General features: G+C 31.2%; 1 protein-coding gene across 1 annotated transcript; it reads right to left on the reverse strand.

The window, feature by feature from the left end:
• Nucleotides 1-3498: 3498 nt before the first annotated feature.
• On the reverse strand, nucleotides 3499-5981 carry LOC107002524 (jasmonic acid-amido synthetase JAR1-like). Its single transcript, XM_015200576.2, has 4 exons — nucleotides 5686-5981; nucleotides 5490-5591; nucleotides 4621-5414; nucleotides 3499-4057 (listed from the first exon to the last, which is right to left on the reverse strand). Exons 1-4 carry the CDS (start codon nucleotides 5979-5981, stop codon nucleotides 3516-3518), a joined length of 1734 nt encoding a protein of 577 aa, XP_015056062.1. The 3' UTR covers nucleotides 3499-3515.
• Between the last annotated feature and the right edge of the window lie 16217 nt (nucleotides 5982-22198).

A 22198-nucleotide genomic window follows, 5' to 3' on the forward strand; every position in this document is an offset into this window, starting at 1 on the left:
TGGAAAAATGACCAACTTCAGGTGCTGATATCTATCTTTCAATTTTTTCCACAATACAAGGAGTCTTTAATAGTGAGGTATTGCTAAATTAGAAATGTGTAACTTGGCCACTAATTGTCAAGTGTTGGTAGTTCTCTAAAAGTTGGTTTCCACATGGCATGCATATTTGTCTTGCACAGGGAAGGATCTACGTGGCCACGTGACACCTAGTGATTTCGAAAAAAAAACGTTGTATATATGTGTATATATGTATATATTGCATATATATTAGTTTTGCCATCTGCGCTGCGAAATAGCTTAGCTGGCATAGGAGCAGATCACCCACCTAGGCTATGCAGATTTGAACCTGGCCATCAACACTTCCTTTTTGTCTTGCTCCTTTTTTTTCTTTTCTTTTTTTTTCTTTTCTTTTTCTCTATTCACTCTTATTTATTTATGACTATTCTTTATTAATTCAATTGACCCCTTTTTTTTCCTTTTTTTTTTTTTACATTTGTTCTTATTTATTTATTACTATTTTTTATTAATTCAAATTGACCCCTTTTCATAATTAATTTTGAATTTTTTTTGTTTTCTCTTGCACTAATTATTAATCTCTTGATATGAGTATAACGTGTTTATTTTTTATCAATTAGTGAGTACAGAATTATGAGCATCAAATAAATATTATGAAGAATATATTTAAATAGTAATTTTAAAAAAACATAAGTTTCAGTAATTATTTTTTTTAATTTAAAGGTTCTTGCGATCTTCATCGACATTTATGCTATGTAAGATGACTAAAATGAAAGTACAATTTTTGTTCTTTCTCAACTATATGCTTCCAATAACACATAAAGTCAATGGAAGATGAATATATTATGTTAATAATATTAAGATGGTTTATACAAGCTCAAATTTTAATGTGAAAAATCTTTTTTTTTTCTTAAAAGTTTCAGCGAAGACGACATCAAATTCCAAAAAAGAAATAAAATTGAATTGTTTAGTTATATCTAATCACATAATATCTAAAAGAAAATATTACTACATGCATATTTGATCGATTCATTTATAAAAATATATAAAATTAATAACCTGAGTTGTAACCCAAAATTAAAGCAACCGATTCTTTCATCTTACTTGAACGTTGTGGCACCCCCGACCTCCAAATCCTAGATCCGCCTCTGATCTTGCACTATTACAAGTGATGAAAGTCTCTAATTTAGCGGGCTCCACGTGATAATGGCCATTGTTTTACGATAAGAGAATCAAAATGACATAAAAAATGGAAAGGAGAGAAAAAAATGACGGAAGAAAAGACAAAAATAAAAGACAGAAAATAATGGAAGAAAAGAGAAACAGAGAAAAAAATGTAATAACGGAAGAAGGAGTATAAAGAAATAATGTATTTTGTTATGTGGAGTGATAAAAATAATGTCATTTACAGTAAGAGTACATATAATACCATAGCTCATAAGTCGTAACTAATATATTATATTATATTATTTATGTAAAATGACCCCTAAATAAACTTTATACAATATTTTAAGGTCAAATACATCTAGATACATGTTTTATATACCTAGATAATAATAGGGAGAGAGACGAGAAAAAATAGGAGGGAGGCGAGCGAGATTTGTCTATATACCACAGATACATGTGAATCATACTTGATACATACACACTAGATACATGTACTTGTATGTATCTAATGTGATTTGCATGTATCTGTATATCAAATATGTTGGAAAGTGGCGAGCGAGATTTGTCAAATCTCAGATACATGCAAATCCACTTAGAGTATCTAGAATAAATTACACCTAATTTTGACCTTTGGACGTAGTTGGACACACCAAATTCTGATAAGGTTCGTAATATTGCAAATTAACGTGTATTTAAGTAATTAACTTCTAGACTAATACAATTTCTATAAATTACTCTAATTTAATTTATTTGTCAATTCGTCCCATTGTAGAGATGTACTTAGGGGAGAGCCGTCATTTTCACAATACAAAGTAAATAAAGTATGTCCTTTCAATTAGTGTAGGATTTCAACTCTTAACGCATATCAAGTTAACGTAAGTATTTTGCTTGTATATGATATTTAAACTTTAGTCGGTTTCAAAAATTATATAAGGTTTATCTGATTATTCACAGCCGAGTTTGAAACGTAAAGTTAAATGTCTAAAGTTAATAGTAAAACGGCAAAACTTTATAAAATTTGATTGTTCTTTGAACAACTTTCCTAAAAACGGTTATCTGTGCGCTTCATCCAAAATTAACTAAGAGATGTTTCGATCGACGTTAAAATAAATGAAAATTATATTATATGATCTTTGTAGAAGTCATTACATCCTTCGAACAATTATCAATTAATTTATGTCTAAGTTGTCCTTTGTTTGCTGAAAATTCCCACATCGTTTAATCTAAAATAGGAAGTTGAAGTTTTAATGTAAATCAAAATGCCAAAAATTTTGTTAAATGTATTTTAGTTCAATAATTGTTTTTATTAACGTGATTGTAATGATACATACATATTATTAACGTCTATAATAGGAAATTATAAGATTTCTCATTCATACCTTGGTGAGTTTAGTACTGGTAAACTTGTACAACATAGTCATTTATAATAATATCACTGAAGAGCATGTAAAGCATCTGCGTAAAGATGTTTGTCATAAGTCTATTGAGTGAAAACTAAATTAAGAAAACTTTTATTTTTCAATATCAATTGGATTTCGAAAACTTTCATCATCATAATACCTTACTCTTGATATACTTGAATTTCATCATTATAATACCTTACTCTTGATATACTTGAATTTCATTTGCGTATTTCACTTTTTTAGACCTATATATCTAAAGTTGTCCCAAAAGTAGATCGGAAAAGGCTCAAAAATACTCCTAAATTATCAGAAATAGCTCAGTATACCCTTAAACTAAATTCTGGTTCAAAATACCCTTTTGTTAAAGTATTGGGTCACTTTTACCCTTATTTTTAACAGAGGTGTGTCAACTGCACCTGGACACCACGTGGACACCATGTGGACGCCACATAAGCACCAAACAACCTCACCTCCACATAGACTCATAAAACCTTAATAACGAATTTTTCCCTCATTTCTCTAATAGATAACAATTTTCACCCATTCTTATTTCTCTAAAACATAATATGATTCCCCTTTCTTTCTCTTATACGATTTTCCCTCTCTCTTATACGATTTCCCCTAGGGTTTCACTACACTACTATGCCTTAGTAAAATGAGGTGTTTGTTTGAAGTAGTTGATAGGAAGATCACTATGATTAATTAGGACACTTGGTCAATGATACTTTCTTTACAAATAAGCAAATTCACACCTATTATTGCAAGTATAATGGAAACAAACGATAAGCTTTCAAGTATAATGGAAAGAAACGATAAGCTCTCTGTTCTATTTGCTCGTTGGCTTCACATAACCCGACCACATGTTAAACTATTATATATTAAGATAAGAAATCCCAGCAGGCTACAAATTTGGAAGATACATATATAAATTTAACAGAAAGCAGTACTGGAATAGCTCTTAACAACATTACTAGACAGTATTTGGATCAATGAGCTATTTTTTGGACCAACACATCTAGGGGTTTTGAACTGGCTCACCGCGCCTCCTAATCCAACGAAATGATCCAATATCTTATGAAAGGTTCCCCTCTTCACAATCATCAGTTCAAGTGCTCCAATTGCATTCACTTTCCTGGAGCTCACGTAGCCTGCATCCAGGAACGATTTGTCCAGACAGTTGCAGCACTCTTGCAATATTTCATCAGTTGCTTCGCCACTCAGTTCCCAGAAGATAACGTAGTGTCCTGGATCAGCTGAGACGTTGACATGGCTGGTGAAGTCCATCACTTCTAGTTTTTCGTCAACTAAGTGCTTGCCTGCAGCTTCCACGGCTAGTTGCAAATCTTTCTCAGTGTTCTTGTCTATGTTAATGCTCAGCAAAAGGTTCCTTCTGCAGACAAACTGGAGTTCTGGAGTGCCATTGTGGAATCCTTTTATCTTGACAACATCACCTAGTCTGTAACGATATAAACCTGCATATATAAACACATAACTCTCGTCAATTATACTGTCAGGACATATAGCTAAACTCGTATTTGACGCAATAGATACACCGATAGGTAGTTATTTTGAATAAATCTGTTAAGTGTAGTAGATATGGAACAACTAGACAGAATGCAAAAGATTCCAACATTCTATATACGATTACTTAACAACAAAAGGGTAATGAATATCAAGCACATGCAAGTATTGCAGAATAAATGAGCACAACAGAACATGGACAAAAAATATGTTAATTTCAAAATAAGGCATAAAAACAAACCATAAATCTTTCTATTTAAGCAGAATTTAGTATTTAATGCCAGGCAGCATATGTAAGTAATCATGTTTCCTGCAATATTGCCATAAAGAACGAATACTAAACTCCACAAGTCTAAGCTGAGAGGAATCGACTCAGTCAGCTGAATTACATGAAGTCACTAAGATAAGTGCAGAACTCGTTAACCGTGAAAAATAACTGAATAATAAGACTGTGTTCCTATAAATGATCAAAGAGCATAGAATTTTCAAGAAAAGATGTGCAAGAAAACTGTACCTGCGAAATTGGTGAAGACAATTTCATACTCTTCACCAAGTTTAACTTCAGTCAGGCCGACTGAAGAATTTGCTTGCTCCATGCCAATGAGATTTTCCTCGAGTGGGAGGAATTCAAAATAGCCAATATTTGGTAACACTGCATAAGTAACCATCTCAGGGGGGAATTTTGGATTAACATTTACTCCGACCCATCCTTCAGAAGAACCATAATCTGCACTCACTAGAGGTAATTCTCCTGCATAGTGCCTCAGTTTCTTCAAGTAAGGCTCCATGGAACCTGTCATGATACCATAAATGTACTTTGTATTCGGGAAGAGTTCAGGAATCAAGCCGTACCAATTGCTTAAACTTGAGCATTTGCTATAAATTGTTTCAGCCAGTCCTGGATCAGGCTTCAGCAATTTCGACATGGCCAATCTTATGGACGGGACAGTGACTCGGCTCGATAAGACTCCCTCCCTTATGTCAACAACAAGTTCTTCCCATACTTGTTCGAAAGTTCGAAAAGCATGGACAATGCTATGTGCAAATGCAGACGAAACAACTTGAATTTCATCGCGGAAAATGAGACCACACAGAAGGTGACAGTATAAAGATTGTTGAAAATCAGGACCAAATATTACTTCATCAGGACTACAAATTGGGGTAGACATTGCCTTCATTGTCTTCTTGTATTGTGCATTTCTATATACATGAGTAGTAGCTGTTCCAGCTGCCAAACCACCTTTAGTTTTAAATTGCTTGCTGCTGTAAATAATGTTCAAAACCTTCCCATTCCCTATTGGAAATTCTCTGAAAGAAAAAAACATAGGCTATATGATGTATTTGTGACGAAAAAAAAACTTCACGAACCAACAAGCAAATTACCTGTTCCTAAAGGCAAAAGAAGTCTTGAATGTCTGCATGGTGGAATTCATCAATTCATCATTGAAAGGTACAAACTTTGGCTTCCCTTGAGTAGTACCAGAACTGAAAATCAACCATTATATTTCCTCTTTAAACATACAACAATATACCGATCACAAGTGGGGTCTGAAAAAAGAAGAGAAACTTTTTTGCTTACCTCAAGGAGATGGCTTGAATGGGCTTTCCCGTAAGAATAGGTGAAAGATCACCATCAGCAATTCTTTGAATGTAAGGATCCAAATCACTGTGACTGACAATGGGGACACAAGCCTTGAAAGTCTCAACATCAGTTCTGCCATTCAGACCCCATTGCTTCATATACTCTGTTCCCCCATTTTCTTCCAGAATTTTTCCAAGTGTCTCTTCTTGAATCCTCCCAACATCTTTTGTCATCACCTCAAAATCCTCAATCACTTCTTCAGCATCAAATATCTTCTCAATATTTTCCATCATCTTCACAATAAAGACTTCAACTATAAGGAATAGCAGTCAACTAAAAGCAGTCAAGAATCCTCAATTTGAGAGATGAGGTTGGGGGGTTAAGAAGAATTTAAGCAACTCCATAGTTATTACTAACTTCAATGCAACTTACCTCATAAAAAGAATTGACAGAAATAAAGGAAACATGTTTGTTACAGATAATCATACTCATTATCTTCGTTTTATTCTTAAGTTACAAAGATGAATCTAGATATTGAAAGTACCGAGTAATTGTTAGTTTTAATGCAGGCGTTTCAATTTTTTTCTTCAACTACTATAGACACGTCAATTATTTACACAAAGTTTGAGACATAATTCTATGAAAAAAATTGGGTTGTAACTACTAAATTTGATTGTGTTTGACTTTTGGAGACTAAAATCTTCTGATTTTTTTTACTCTTTTGGTTTGAAGAATATAAGAACTTCACAAACAAATCATGCATTGGTTTGAAAAATACAGAAACTTCACCAATTTGTTAAATACTTTGTTTGAATGAATATTCTGATTTGAAGAGTACTAAATCTTCGTAGGAATATTAAGGCTAAATAATTTGAGAAAGATAAAATCTTTATGTTAGCTAGAAACAATGTTATATTTGAGATTTCTGGAGATACTATTCTGTCTGAATGTAAAACTGATATATAAATTTCATCAAAATTCAAGATTCATTCGGCTAATGATTAGAAAAATATAAAAACTTCATCTTAAATTGGAAACAAGTTGTATAAAGATTGAATCTTTATTGTTAGTATTCTAAATACTAAGTGGTCTGTCTAGTTGTGACAGAAAGGGAAAAAAACACTAGTAACATAAAATTAATGATTTTTGTGCCTACAATGGGTGTCTATGGATTAAATCTCCAAAAAAAGGCTTCGTGTTGTCAATGTGTATTTTGATGATATACAAGTTGCAAGCATGGAAACAAAATATGTGAAAAATAATTTCAAATACTTGAAAAATATTTTTGAAAAGTTATTTAAAATGTGGGGGTTCTTTAATTGTGATAAAGACAAAATTAGACTTACGATCTAATTTAAATTTGAAAGTACAAGATATAAAATTTAATGACATTCTTGTATTATGTTATACCCACGAAATTTTTGGAGTATATTTGATACTGTGGTCGTTGAGTCTCTCTTTACTAGTATATGATATTAATAGTATAAAACCACAAAAATATATTACTCTTTCAAAAGAATTGTATTCTTTAATGAAAAAAATCACTTAAAATATTGTGATTTTTCATGAAAAGATATGTCTATTGTTTAGAATGAACATTGGTGAAAATAATTTGTTATGTTTGTATTGTAAAACAAATATTTCGGTCATATTGTCTTTATTGGACCTAAGAGACTATGTTCACGAGTAATTCTCTAACACTAAAAAAATAGTGTTTAGGTACGGACACAATCCGTCACCATATGATGAAAATCCGTCACTAATCACGATTAGCGACGGATTAGCAATGGAATATTGACTGTTGCTATTATGCTCGTTAGTAAGCTCTTAGTGACGAAAAATGAGTTCCGCCACAAGTTTAGCAACTACCTAGTGACGAATAACTTCCGTCTCCATATGTTAGCGACAGGCTTAGTCATCATTATATTTATATAATTTTGTTGCTAATTTCATAATTCTATGACGAAAAATGATGTTTTGTCTCAATTTTAGCGACGTCATAGTGACGAAACATTTCTGTCGCCACATGTTAGCAACGGAATGATTCGTCATTATATTTATATAGCTTTGTTGCTAATTTCATAATCCATTTCGTTATTTTGGATAAATTTGCAACAAAATTTCCGTCGCAACATATTTTGTAACAACATATTAGGCCTTTTAATAATTCATCGTTGATCCGTCGCCAACACTTTTACAGCAACAACCAAATAGTCGCTAAATTTGTTGCTAAAAATTGTTCTTATGCACTGCTGAAATATATTAAATTAAAATTACTAAATACTTCAAAATTAACAAACATTCATATAATATAATACCCATAGACGATTCATAATATAAAAATAGAAAACTCCAAAACAACATATTTCGGGTTAAAAATATCCAAAGAAAACTATCAAGTACTCTTTAATGAACCTATGTTCATCAAAATATTACTACACGCAATTTCTAGTTTCAAAAAAGTATGACATTATCAAAAACTAAAGTTGTAGAGGTATCAACTTAAAATTGAGGTATCAACCTCGTCCACATTACTAGCAGGAAGCATGGGCGCCGCAAACGATAGATTGCCGAATGGAGTAATCGATGCTTGCACCTGCTCAATAATAATAGAAACAAGATGACTAGTTAGTGCAGACATCATTTTCTTTACAAACTCTTCCATATTTGTTTTCGATATTGATTGAGAAAATGGATGTGGTAATGATGATGACCCACAAAGTTTCTTCCCATAGTAATTTTTTGCTTCAGATCCAAGACCGTATATTCTTCTTTTCTTTTCTCCTCCCGCAGCTTGGTAATATGCTTCATACTGATCAATATCAGTTTCAGACAATGTTTTTTCCTTTAATATTTCTTCATATTTTCCTATAATAAGTAGAGAAAATGAGAAAGCATTAATGATATGGGACAAACCAAATTTTGAAGGAAAATGGAGAAAATACACAAACTCATGTTCAGTACAGAGTAGAGAGTGGCAGAGACACTAAGAATAAAGATGTCCCTTTCAGTTAAGTTTGGTACTATTCCATATAATTCTTTAAAACATATCAGCTGCTCTTTACAAAGATAAAGTAGTATATGTGAGTGAAGGATGAGGCATCCCTTTGAAACTGATCAAACTGATAGAAATAAAATACTTCACAAGTTGACTTCTCTACTTCTACGAGGAAAATGGAATTCATAGATGTATACACCATTTGTCTAGAATTTGGCATACCCTCTAATAGAACTTATCAATACCATCAAATCAAATCATGTACTTGATGAAAAACGCACCTCTATCTAGTGTACCAGTTGTTGTGTCTATGATTTTAAACAGTGGGTAGCCAAGTAATTGCTAACAGCATCCACCCAAGAGAAGATCATGTCAAGATGAGCTAATCTTATTACAATAGGTGTCAAGTAGAAGTGCAACAGTTTTAATCATGAGTTTGTGTTTTTAGCAACATATAATTATAGCCACACCAGCAAAAGTAGTTCCTCGGAGTATTAGTATTATGAAACAATAGGGTTGGGACTCTTTGGTACACCCACATGGTCAATAATTATATGTTAATTGGGACTTGTACCACACAGACAATGACAACTAACTATTCAGGAAAATCCCCCTCCCCAACACCCCACCCTAACACACGCTCAGTTCATCATTGATTGACTTTTTGAAGCTAGCTCGAGTCAAGTACCTTTCAATATGATACATCAAGCTTGTATGATTTATTATACTAGAGAGTACTTGATCGAGGTTACATTACACTGAAACAGCAACAACAAATTCTCACTAAAATAAGACTAGAATCACAGTAAAACAACTATTGATTGGTCTATGTAGATATATGACTGCCACATGGGAATTCACAATCAAATATGTCTCTTTGTTCCAATCCTCGTGCTGCACTAGAGTCACAGTAAAAAAACACTAGAATCACATCAAAACAACATTAAAATTGCAGTAGAAAAGCCTCAAAACAGTGGTAGTAGTTTCTCTCTAAAACGACACTAGAATCGCATCAGAAAGTCTCAAAACATCATTAGACTATACCAAATAGCAGCAACAAATACACTTTAAAACAGGAAAAAAATGCACCATAAACTCCAGCAGGAAAGAACCAAAACACCTCCAAGTTTTAGACTTACATGGATATCTCGAGAACGCTCACCAACAAATGATTTTTCATCAGGTCCATGTGTATAAACATGCAGATGTAACTCACTTGGCTTGGGATCTCAGCCTTTTTCAATAGCCTATACAAAAGAAATCACGTTATATATATCATATAACAGAAGATGTTAGTTATAGAGTTTGTAGAATATACATACTAAAAAGTTTCTTGCGATGTTCTCCGATAGAAATAGAGCCACCACTGTGAGTCCTAATAGCAGTTTTACGGCCGCCATGATGATTTTGTGAATTAATTTTTGGTTTTCTAATAGACTCTACACTTCCCCAAAGCTCCATCCATCTTTCTTACACATCTTCTGGTACATAACCTGGCCTAACTCCTCCTTTTTTTTTTATTTTAGAAATGAAATTCCTATATTTCAATGTTGCCTTAACCATCCAGTGTGTTTTGACTTCGTTTTCACTAATGGAAACATCCCAGCAGAATTTTTTTGAAATAAGTTTTGAAAGTAGTACATTAATGTCCTATCTATATATGTGAATACACTTGCAAAAATCACTTACAATGAAAACTTATACCCTAAATTCTCCAAAATAACCATTTCTTACATCATTTGAGACACCTTTCCAATTTATTCCATTGGGATCAACCTCACTTTTGAAAGATTTGGATATGAAACTAGTGCATATTTGAGAAGGTTCTAGTCTGTATAAATTAGAAGAGGTTATTAGGAGGGCTATCATAAATAAAAATTCAAAGATAGCAAGTGTCATCAACACAACAAATAGTAATAAAATTAAAAGAATGGACTAACCCTGCATAAGTTAGAAAGACAAGGGTCCTTGGATGGCTACTGTTGGATTCACCTTCAGCAACTGTATTTTTATGACCTGTTGAAAACATTGCTACGGGTAGAAAGACTTGACCTAATAGGTTATTGTCATTTGGTGTAGCTGGAGGTGTCTCGGAGATGGTTGGTCTAATACTTTGAGTTGACGTTTCAATATTGGTCGGGGTACCACCTTGTTGAGGAGAAACTGTTGTGGGCTTGGAAATAGTTGACATTTTTACACGAATAGCAAGATTATTCTTACCTGAGGATTTTCCACGACCTCTACCTCCAGCCATACCTATAAACAAAAAAAATATTGTTGTTAGATAATGAGATTACATGGAACAATAATGGTGAAATATAAAAATTTTCTCTGTAATTAAGAGCTTATTGATCAAGTAAAAAAATTAATACTTCGATATACAAGAGTAACTATTTAAAATAAAAGTGACAATAGCGAAGGGATCATGAACTTCTATCAAAAGCTCTACACAAAGAATGTGCTTCTGATAAGGCTCCAGAACATTGTTGTGGGTAGAAAGACCCTAACATGTTCGGTTACTTTCATTTGGTGTAGCTGGAGGTGTCTCAGAGATGGTTGAGCTAATACTTTGAGTTGACGTTACAATACTGGTCAGGTTACCACCTTTTCGAGGAGAAACTCTAGTGGGCTTGGGAATAGTTGATCTGCTTACACGAACAACAGGATTAATCCTACCTGAGAATTTTCCACGACCTCTGCCTCCAGCCATATCTATAAACAAATATAACATTGTTGTAAGATAATCTGGAACAAAAATGAAATATGAAAATTGTCTCTGTAAGAGCTTGTTGATATGAAATCTATCATGTGCTTCTGATAAGTCTACAGAACCTGATGGTTACACAATTATTTTCAAGTCAATTCAAAGAAATGATCAAAAATTTACATTACAATAAGTCTCCCAAAGATTTAATTAGGAATTGAAATAAGAAGCAGAACACGCGTAGTTAAAAGACAAGAGCTATTTCTTTTTAAATCCTAAACTGAAAATTAGTAACAAGCACAAACTGTGGACCAGAAGGTACTCTCATTCATATTCATAAAATAAGAACAAAACATACATTTTGGCAAAACAAAAACAATTTCTAAAGTTCTTCACTAGGCAGACTTAGTCCCACAAAATTGATGACAAACAAAAGGTATTGAAGCATTACATTTGATTTACAGTACAAACAAACACTTTTCAGTGTGTGAGAAACTAGAGCAAGAAAAGAATTTGGAGCCAATACTATATTTCATCGGCAACAAACAGAAGCACATTACATGAAAAACTTTCCACTGAACATTAGTAATTGTATTATCAAATGAAAGCAGACAGAATTTACATCTAAAATGCTTAACTGATGAAACAATGCTAAATTAATTTTCACTAATTCAGAAGCTAAAATGCTCTTCAAGCCATTTCGCCGAATATAGAAAGAAGTTACTCTATTGTATACTTAATAGCTTAGTAGCTATTAAGTATAATAAATAAATAAGAGATGAGTTTAAGGAACAAAAGGATAACTAGTAGCTACCAAATAAAATATTGACAAATAGAAACATGAATCCGATTCGTAGAATGATCAGGGGATTTGAAAACAAGCTACTGACGTACATCAACAAAAAAAACACAAACAACCTTCACCTTAATTAGTTAACTTCAAGATTATATCCTTATTTTGAAAAGAAAGCATCATTAACAGTAGCAAAATGAATGTAAAACATAGGCTTACAGATAATGAAAACGAAGAACAGAGATTCTACAAAATAGCGAAGAGTAGTCACTGAAAAAAGGATTCAAACAAAAAGGAACAAATAAGCGTCAATAATAAATTCTAAACGATAGAAGTCAACTTTCACATTAATATGAATCAAGGAAATACATTAAGAACACATGTGTAGCAAATTAAAGTCATCAGTTCTCATCTACAAACAACAGTGTTACAACAACAGACTAGCGAGGCATATCATGAATAATAGAAGACAAGAAGAAGATTACGGAGGAAACTTTACCTTTCTCCAAGCAGTGACTAGACACTGAAAAGCTTGGAGACTTTTGTCACTGTTATTTTTAGATATCAAGAATTACGTCAAGCAAAGTAGAAGCAAGCAAGGTTAGAGTCTAAAAAAATTTGAAAAATATTCAAAATAAGAAATTAGAGCAAAGTAGAAGCAAGCAACACTAACGAAAGAAAGTAAAATATTAAACACAATAGTTAACTCAATCCTTTCAACACTAAAAGAAAAGACAAAAGGAAAACACATACATTTCATCGAGATCGTGATAAAAGTTTATAGCTATCACATAACACCTTTAGAAAAAAAGTAGAAAACAACTAGTGTTGAAGATTCTACTAACAATTTCATACATAAGAAGGGACTAAGAACAATAGAAAATCTCTTCTTTTGTTAATGATTGTAGAAGCTAATTTAAGCCATTAAAACGTCTCATTCTCATCTCATATCTCATTGCGAATATTAAAGTAAATAGAGCACACTTTTCTTAAAACATCATTGAGATATTTACCCATCATTAAAATCTAATTGTTAAATCATGTCAATGCCTATTTATCTTTTTTAGATTCTCGCTTTCTATCAACTTTTAGCAAGTTATAGCTATAAGATTTTCTAATCTAGCTGCAATGCAAAAAAATAAAATAATAAATAAATACAAGAATCTTATAATGTGTATATCAATAGCAAGTAACATTTTATTTTTGAAACACTACTTACAAGCTTTAGGTGGTGAAGAAGAAGAAGAACTTCCATCAGAAGTGAGTTTACCGGCGATTATTCGTTGTGTTAGAGTGAGTTCAATAGACAATGTGGTTGATCAATATGCCTAACATCATGTATCCAAGAAAATTTACAGAAGACTAATGGACTTCCCTGATAACCCCATCCCGTTTCCTCAGTTATTTTTCACCAAATAGAAGTCAACACCCTCCTCTTCACCGCACTAGAAGATCACCGAACGTATGAAAAAAAAAGAAATTATCAAATGTAGAAGCTCACCTTTCACCTGAGGATGAAGGAGATGGGAGAAATTTCACCGTGAACCTGAGACGGGAACAATTTCACCAAACGAGAAAGAGACGGGAGCAATCGAATTCTTACCTCTAATTGAGTTGTTGCGCTGCTCTTGGGACGTTTCACTGAGATAAACCCCTATTTTTTAGGGATTGTAATTTTTGTTTCCTTTTTGTTTTTTCAATGGACTGATGACTTGGTAAAAATTATTGCAACGAACTTAGCGATGGATAAATAAATATAATTATTTACATTAACTTTTAGAGATGGATATTTTCGTCACTACGTAATTTAAATTCCATAAAAATATATTTAGATTCTAGCAACGCTTGTCCGTCTCTACTTCCGTCACAATATATTATTAAATTTGTAACATCTACTTTATTGCAAAATCTATAGCAAAATATAAGGCGCCAAAGTTTTCCGCTATTATTTCACGATAAAAAATATATTATGTCGCCAATCCGTTGCTATATTATAACTCAAAAGAATATTTGTAATTTTTGCAATGAAATGACTACTTTGTTGCTAATCCGTTGTTATATAGCGACGAAATTGATTCCGTCGCTAAACATTGTTCTTTTTGTAGTGTAACAAATTGAATGTTATGGAAAGGTCCTTCTGCAAAAAAACATCTGGCAAGGTGTTGACTCTAAAACAATGTTTGTATTTGACAAAGTTATAACAATTAAAAAACAAAATATTTGTGGGAAAATGTTACCTCACGGAAGATCTTTTCAAACCAAGTATTTTGTTTGTTCTTACTTACTTGAATCACATTGTTTGTGACATGAACATTTGGGAAATGTCAATTACAAAACCTTGCAAGAACTGATCAACTTAGAAGTTTTGTCTAACTCCTAGTGCAATAAATCAAAATGTCAAGTATGTGTTGTTGAATGGAATTTTAATCCCTTAGAACTGATTTACACTTACATTTTTATATAAAGTCAAGACCATCTCGTGGTGGAAAAAGTATTTCATAAATTTTATTGATAATTGCACTAGATATTGTTATGTCTATTTGCTAAATAATAAGGATGAAGCAAGAGAAACATATAAGCAATATAAAACTGAAGTTGAAAATTAATTAGATAAAAAGATTGTCATGATTAGAAGTGGTAGGTGTTGAGAAAATAAATCTTCTTTTGCAGAAATATATTTGCAGAATGAAATCATTCATCAAATTAATAAACATACTCACCTCAATATAATGAAATTATTGACAGAAAAAAAATATGAAGTTTAAAGGAAATATTGAATATCCTACTAATGAGTTCAGGTTTACCTCAAAATTTGTGGGGGGATGCTATCATTATAGCAAAAGAGAATAACAAAAAGTTTGTATGTTTAGAAAGAGAGAAACAAAAAAGAGTAACAAATAAAAAAATATTGTTAAGAAAGGGAGCAACAAAAAGTTGTGTTTGTTCAGGCTTTATTATATCCTGATAGAGAATTGCTTGTTGCCCTTAAAGTATATACAATCAATAACACCCATGAAAGATAGGGATCTAACATTTTCCAATACAGTCTATTCCATATGAGAAATGGAAATGAGGGAACTATTTTCAAACGAGTCAAAATAGGACCTATCACTGTGGATTCTATGTTCATTGGATAGGCTATAATGAGTAAAGCATTAATTTATGGTTCATAAGTCCGAAACATCAGATTGTCAAGTAAAGGGTCTAAACGGCCTTGGAAAAAATCAAAGGAGAATGCACTTAACAAAGAGATTCAAAGGCATAGTAAATGTCAATGGACAAATTATTTCCTCCGAATTTGATTTTGTAACATTTCTTCTTGAAAATGAGTTGATATAGTCAAACAAGATTTGTCTTATGTGGAGTCATTCTTTATGGAAAGAGGTTGTCAATAGTAGGATAGATTCAATCTTGAGCAACCAACTTGATTATTTTGATACAAAATTGTCACTAACTAGGATTACATCAATTCAAATGTTAGTTGTGCTAGTTGCAGTATATGGCCTTCAAATTCGTCAAAATGGATGTGAAAATATTTTTTTAAAAAAATAAAAAATTGGAGGGAGAAATTTACATGGAACAACCTGAGGGATTTGTAGTTCGTGGCAAAAAAGAGAAAGTCTGTAAACTTGTTAAGTCACTTTGTGCATGCGCCCAAATAATGACATGCGAATATTGACCAAACTATGTTGGTAAAAGAATTCAAATTAGTGAATGTGATTAATGTTTTTACAATAAAGACACTTCGAATCACAAGGTCATTATTTGTTTTTATGTTAATGACATGTTGATCAACAAAAGAGACATTTCTGACATAAATGTTACTAAGCATGTGCTAGAAAGTAACTTCGATATGAAAGATATTGAAGTTAGTGATGTGATTGAAAAAGTACTTGACATGTTCAAGTACTTGGATTTCAATATTGTCAAAACTTCAATAAATGTGAGCGATGTACTTCAAAAGAATGAAGGCAAAAGTGACTCACAATTGGATTATGCTAGAGTATTGAAAAGTATGATATATATCATGAAGTGTACGCGATCAGATATTTGCAGCATTATTAGTAAACTGAGTCGGTTCACAAGTAATCTCAATCAAACTCATTGGATGACAATGAAAAGAGTTTTGAAGAATTTAAAACATACTTAATACTATTGTTTTGCATTATAACTAATATTCAACAATATTAGAAGAATATAGTGATGCGAATTGAATCACCAGGTCAAATAAAGTAAAATTCACGAATAAATATATATTTACTCTTGGTGGAGGAGCAGACTCTTGGAAATCTTTCAAACAGAAATGTGTGGCTCGCTCTACGATAAAATCTGAGTTTATCACTTTACATAAGGCCGGTGAAGAAGTTGAATGACTCCGAAATTTCTTGAAAGATTTTTTCCCCAAACTTTTAGCTCCTGTATGCATACATTGTGAGTGTTAATTTGCAATAGGTATGGCATGAAGATGAAAGTAGGAGTGGAAGATGAAGCAGAATTTCAAATGAAAATGAAATTAAAGTAATAAAATTAAAATAAGTCAAATAGTAAGAGAGAGAAATTAAAAAAATGAAAAAAAATATATATTTCAAATTAAATTAATAAGTGTCACAATGATTGGTGTGTGATAACACTTGTCATTTAAAATTTAAATTTGATCAGGAAATGATGTAATAATATATGTTCGGAATTGTGTAGGGAGATACTAGGACACCTGCATAATTAAGATGTTTTTTTTAAAACTCGAAACAACTTCAGATGTCAATTTATGTCTTTTCTCTATAATATATTGAATTTAAAATGTATTATAACTATTGTTTATTTTTTCTCATATTAACAGTATTAAAATCTGTTATTGTATTAAAAGTATTTTAGTTATAAATTTGACACGTGCATTGAAACATGCCTATAATATGTATTATATATTGAATTCAAATGTATTACAATTGTTACTTTTTTTCTCCTATTAATGGTGTTAAAATAATATATTTTTGTATTAAAACTATTTAAGTTATATACTTACAATGTGCATTGGAAAATAAATATAATATGTGTAATATATTGAATTCAAAATGCATTATAAGTATAATCTATATTTATTTATTTTATTTATAATATTTATATATTTTAAAAATAAAATGTTAATATTCCAAACACCCTTAAGCATTAAAATAATTGAAATTTAAAAAAAAAAAAGAGAGACAGAGAGAATGGCTGAAGAAAATACAAGAATGAAAAAGAGAAAAAAGAAAGAGAAACAAAAAGACGTAAAAAAAAAAAGAAAAGGAGAAAAAAAATGACGGAAGAAAAGACAAAAATAAAAGAGAAAAAATAATGGAAGAAAATGTATTGATGGAAGAAAGAATATAAAGAAATAATATATTTTGTTATGTCTAGTGATAAAATTATGAGAAAATTGTCTATAATAGCAAATTAATAGCCTAAAATAAATAGAGTAGCTAGGGTTTGATTTAATTGTGCTTCATAGCAAACGTTTGCAAGAAATTGTCAGACGCCTCTCTTCCAAATATCTCACTCCCCACTCTCCTCCAATCTCTCGTTCGCTTCCTCACTTTTTATACAAATATAAGTGTATAATAATTGTTTCTAATTGTATAAAGCAGAGAAAATTGTATAAATACATATATTTTTGTTCCCCTCTCTCCCCTCTTCCAGATCTCGCTCGCCACTCTCCCAAATCTCGCTCGCCACCCTCGCCTTTCTCACTTATACAAACAGAAGCGAAATGTATAAATTGCGTTTCTGTTTGTATAAAGCGTGAGAAAATTGTATATACACATGCAAGTACATGTATTTTCTCCTATACACTTATAATTATACATTAAAAGTACTCCCTTGCCCAGTTTCTTTTGTCTTTCTCTCTTTCTCGTTTTATACAATTTTCAAATTGTATCTAGTTTCTCTCTTTCTCGTTTTATACAATTTTTCAAATTGTATCTAATTTCTCTCTTTCTCGTTTTATACAATTCGATTCAATTGTATATTCCTTGTCAAGTCTCTTTTGTCTTTTTCTTTCTCATTTTATACAAATTCAAATTGTATATAATCGTTCTATACACTTATAATAATACAATTCGTTTTATACACTTCGTTTTTATACAGTTCTCTGCCCAAGTGTCATTCTCTTTCTTATTTTATACATTTTGTTTTATACAATTTGCTTCAACTGTATATGTATAGCGAATTATACAGTTTCTATGTTTGTTATGGAGCGCAATTATGTAAATTTGCTATAACATACAAATATAAATTTTGTATTTGCTATATGTGAAAGTTACCCTAAAATTAATGTCATTTACAGTAAGAGTACATATTATACCATAGTTCGTAACTAATAATAATTATATTAAATTATTTATGTAAAATGACCCCTAAATAAACTGTATACAATATTGGCAATTTTTTGCCCTCCGGAGTGGTGTTGGGCTTCATTGACAAGCAACGAAAGAAAAATTTAGTACCAAGCCCATTTATATTTATGTTGTGCAGTGTGTTAAGATAACCCATTTGCTTGCACTTAGTTTAGCATTATATCGAATGAATACACATTTCTATTACATCTACTAATTTTCTCTATAATTTGAAATAATTATATTTTGTATCACTAAATTAATAATTGCATAAAATTTTTTAAGTTAAATACACCTAGATATATGTTTTATACATCTAGATACATGTATTTTGCTATTAAATGCACCGTAATAGGGAGAGAGACGAGCAAAAATAGGAGGGAGGAGCGAGATTTGTCTATATACCATAGATACATGTGAATCATACTTGATACATATACACTAGATACATGTATCTAGTGTAATTTGCTTGTATCTGGGATACAAAATACGTAGGAAAGTGGTGAGGAGATTTGTCTATGTATCTCACGTACATGCAAATCCACTTAGAGTATTTAGAGTAAATTACACCTAATTTTGACCTTTGGACGTATTTGGACAGACTAAACTCTAATAAGGTTCATAATATTGCAAACTAACGTGTATTTAAATGATTAACTTCTAATTAATAGAATTTATGTAAATTACTCCAATTCGTCCCATTGTAGAGATGTATTATGTGTATATACTTTGGGTAGAGCTGTCATTTTCATATACAAAGTATATAAAGTCTCTCCTTTCAATTAGTGTATGATTTCAACTCTTAACGCATTCAAGTTAACGTAAGTATTTTGCTTGTAGATATGATATATAAAATTTAGTCCGTTTCAAAAATTATATAAGGTTTATCTTATTATTTAGAGCCGAGTTTGAAACTTAAAAGTCATATGTCTAAAGTTAATAGAAAAACGGCAAAACTTTATAAAATTTGATTATTCTTTGAAATAGCTTTTCTAAAAATGGTTATTTGTGCGCTTCATCCAAAATTAACTTAAGAGATGTTTCAACTAATGCTAAAATAAATGAAAATTATATTATACTGTTTTTTTTTTTTAGAAGTCATTACATCGTTGGAACAATTATCAATTAATTTATGTCTAAATTGTCCTTTGTTTGCTGAAAATTCTCACATCGATTAATCTAAAACAGGAAGTCGAAGTTTTAATGTATATCAAAATGTCAAAAACATGTTAAATGTATCTTAGTTCAATATTTGTTTTTAATGTGATGTAATGATACATACATATTATTAACGTCTATATTAGGAAAATCATAAAAAAAATTCATTCGTATCTTTGTTAGTTTAGTAGTGTTATACTTATACGACATAGTCATTTATAATAATATCACAAAAGAACACGTAAAGCATCTGCGTAAAGGTATTTATCATAAATCTATTGAGTGAAAATTAAATTAAGAAAATTTTTATTTTTTAATGTCAATTGGATTTTGGAAACTTCCATCATAATAATACCTTGATCTTGATATACCTGAATTTCATATGCATATTTCTTTTTTTTAAATTCGTATATCTAAAGTTATTCCAAAAATAGATAGATTTATTGATATTTATGTACTGTGATTATAGCTTAAATACTGGTTATAGCTTAAATACGGCCTCAAAAATTTAAAATTGATATATATGTACTGTGGTTATAGCTTCAATATGGCATCAAAATATTAAAAATTTATACAACATAGTTTTGTATGTTGTATTATTTTATAATATACAGTTGTCATACTGGTATTTTTACATGTTACTATACTGAAGATAAATATAAAAAATTATTGACAGTCTGTAGCTAGTCTTAATTGGTTCAATTAATACTATGCATTTTACCTGGATGTTTGACTTCTTTAATTAACAATGATTGAATAATGACATGTGTACTGTGTGCAAACTTTTATAGTATAGTTTTTTCAACTAACCTATGTTCATTCAAACTCAATTAGTTACAAAATTTATCATAAGTCGAGCTTCCCAAGAAATTCTTATAATATAAGTGTTACAACCAATAAAAAAATGTGTGAGGCTATTAATACATTTTTTTCACACATAGATACTACTATTATTTGTATAAATCATGTGGATCTATAGACATATTAATTATACTAATATTTTAAGAAGTGATAAATTATACTATTAAAATATTGGAATATTCTTTATTTGACCAAAGGTTCTTTATTGATTCATTTTTAAATAATAAATAATTTCTTAAATTCCAATTCATGACACTTTTTTGTGTATAGTCATTTTTTGAAAAAAAAAATGAAATCTTTATATATTTAATAATTAACTATAAATATGTATTTTACCTTTAATAAAATGCTTTATAATTATATGAATATTTTATAATTCTTTTAAAAATAATCTTTATATTTAAATTTTGTCTCGCCTCCAAAAGCAAAACTCAGAATTGAGATGGTTCAGGACTAAAGAGGATTGAGCCGAAGCAGTTGTCCCATCAAACACCCTTACTTCCCACTCATCTATATTGCGCCAATTAGTTCTCAATCTCCCAATATACCGTAAATATCTGGACCAAAACCTAGGGTAGAGATAGTTTAGGCCTAAAATGGGCTGATCCGAAGCAGTCGTCCCATTAAACACCCTTACTTTCCACCAATTCATATTGCTCCAAATAGTTGTCTCTTTCTCCTAAATGGATAAAATCTAGACCAAAATCTAGGATCGAGATGGTTCGAATCTAAAGTGGGCAGCCGTCCTATTTAACAACCTTACTTCCCACCAATTCATATTGCTCTAAATAGTTGTCTCTTTCTCCTAATTGGATAAAAATCTAGGATCGAGATGGTTCGAATCTAAAGTGGGCAGGTGTCCCATTTAACGCCCTTAATTTCCACCCATACATATTGCTCCAAATAGTTGTCTTTTTCTCCTAATTGAATAAAAATCTAGACCAAAACCTAGGATCGAGACTGTTCGAATCTAAAGTGGGCAACCGTCCGATCTAACACCCTTAGTTCCCACTCATACATATTGCTCCAAATAGTTGTCTCTTTCTCCTAATTGGATAAAAATCTAGACCAAAACCTAGGATCGAGACCGTTCGAATCTAAAGTGGGCAGCCGTCCCATCTAACACCCTTAGTTCCCACCCATACATATTGCTCCAAATAGATGTCTCTTTCTCCCAATTGGGTAAAAATTAGACAAAATATTGTTGATCATATCAAGGGGCCACAAGACTAACAAGTGAGTAGTGACAATAAGTTTGTCCTATTAAGATTAGATAAACTCTAAAATGCCCCATCATTACAAGTCAACAACTATATCTTATAACACTTTCTTTTCTTCTTTTTTTTTTTGTTGGTTGAGAGTGGGTGGAGGTTTGAGTATTTATTATACATAAATAATATGCATTTCCAAAAAGTTAAGTGGGTGTAGCACTAAATTAGTGGATGCAAAGTATCACTACACTACTATGCCTTAGTGATAATAAATAGGTTTGAAATGAGGTGTTTGTTCGTAGTTGAATAGGAATTACTGTGATTACGTTTTGTTGCCCACTTGGTCTTATTCATTTTTAAATGAGACTAACTTTGTTTTCGAATAAGCAAATACACACCTATTATTGCAAAGTATAA

Source organism: Solanum pennellii, chromosome 10 (assembly GCF_001406875.1).
Source record: "Solanum pennellii chromosome 10, SPENNV200".
NCBI classification, from domain to species: domain Eukaryota; kingdom Viridiplantae; phylum Streptophyta; class Magnoliopsida; order Solanales; family Solanaceae; genus Solanum; species Solanum pennellii.

Excerpts from the sequence above, each read along its gene's own strand:
- LOC107002524 (XM_015200576.2), bottom strand. The coding sequence starts at position 5,981 with ATGATGGAAAATATTGAGAAGATATTTGATGCTGAAGAAGTGATTGAG. Across the intron at positions 5,592-5,685 it reads ATTCAAGCCATCTCCTTGAG|TTCTGGTACTACTCAAGGGA; the intron begins GTAAGCAAAAAA and ends GTTGATTTTCAG. Across the intron at positions 5,415-5,489 it reads TCTTTTGCCTTTAGGAACAG|AGAATTTCCAATAGGGAATG; the intron begins GTAATTTGCTTG and ends TTTTTCTTTCAG.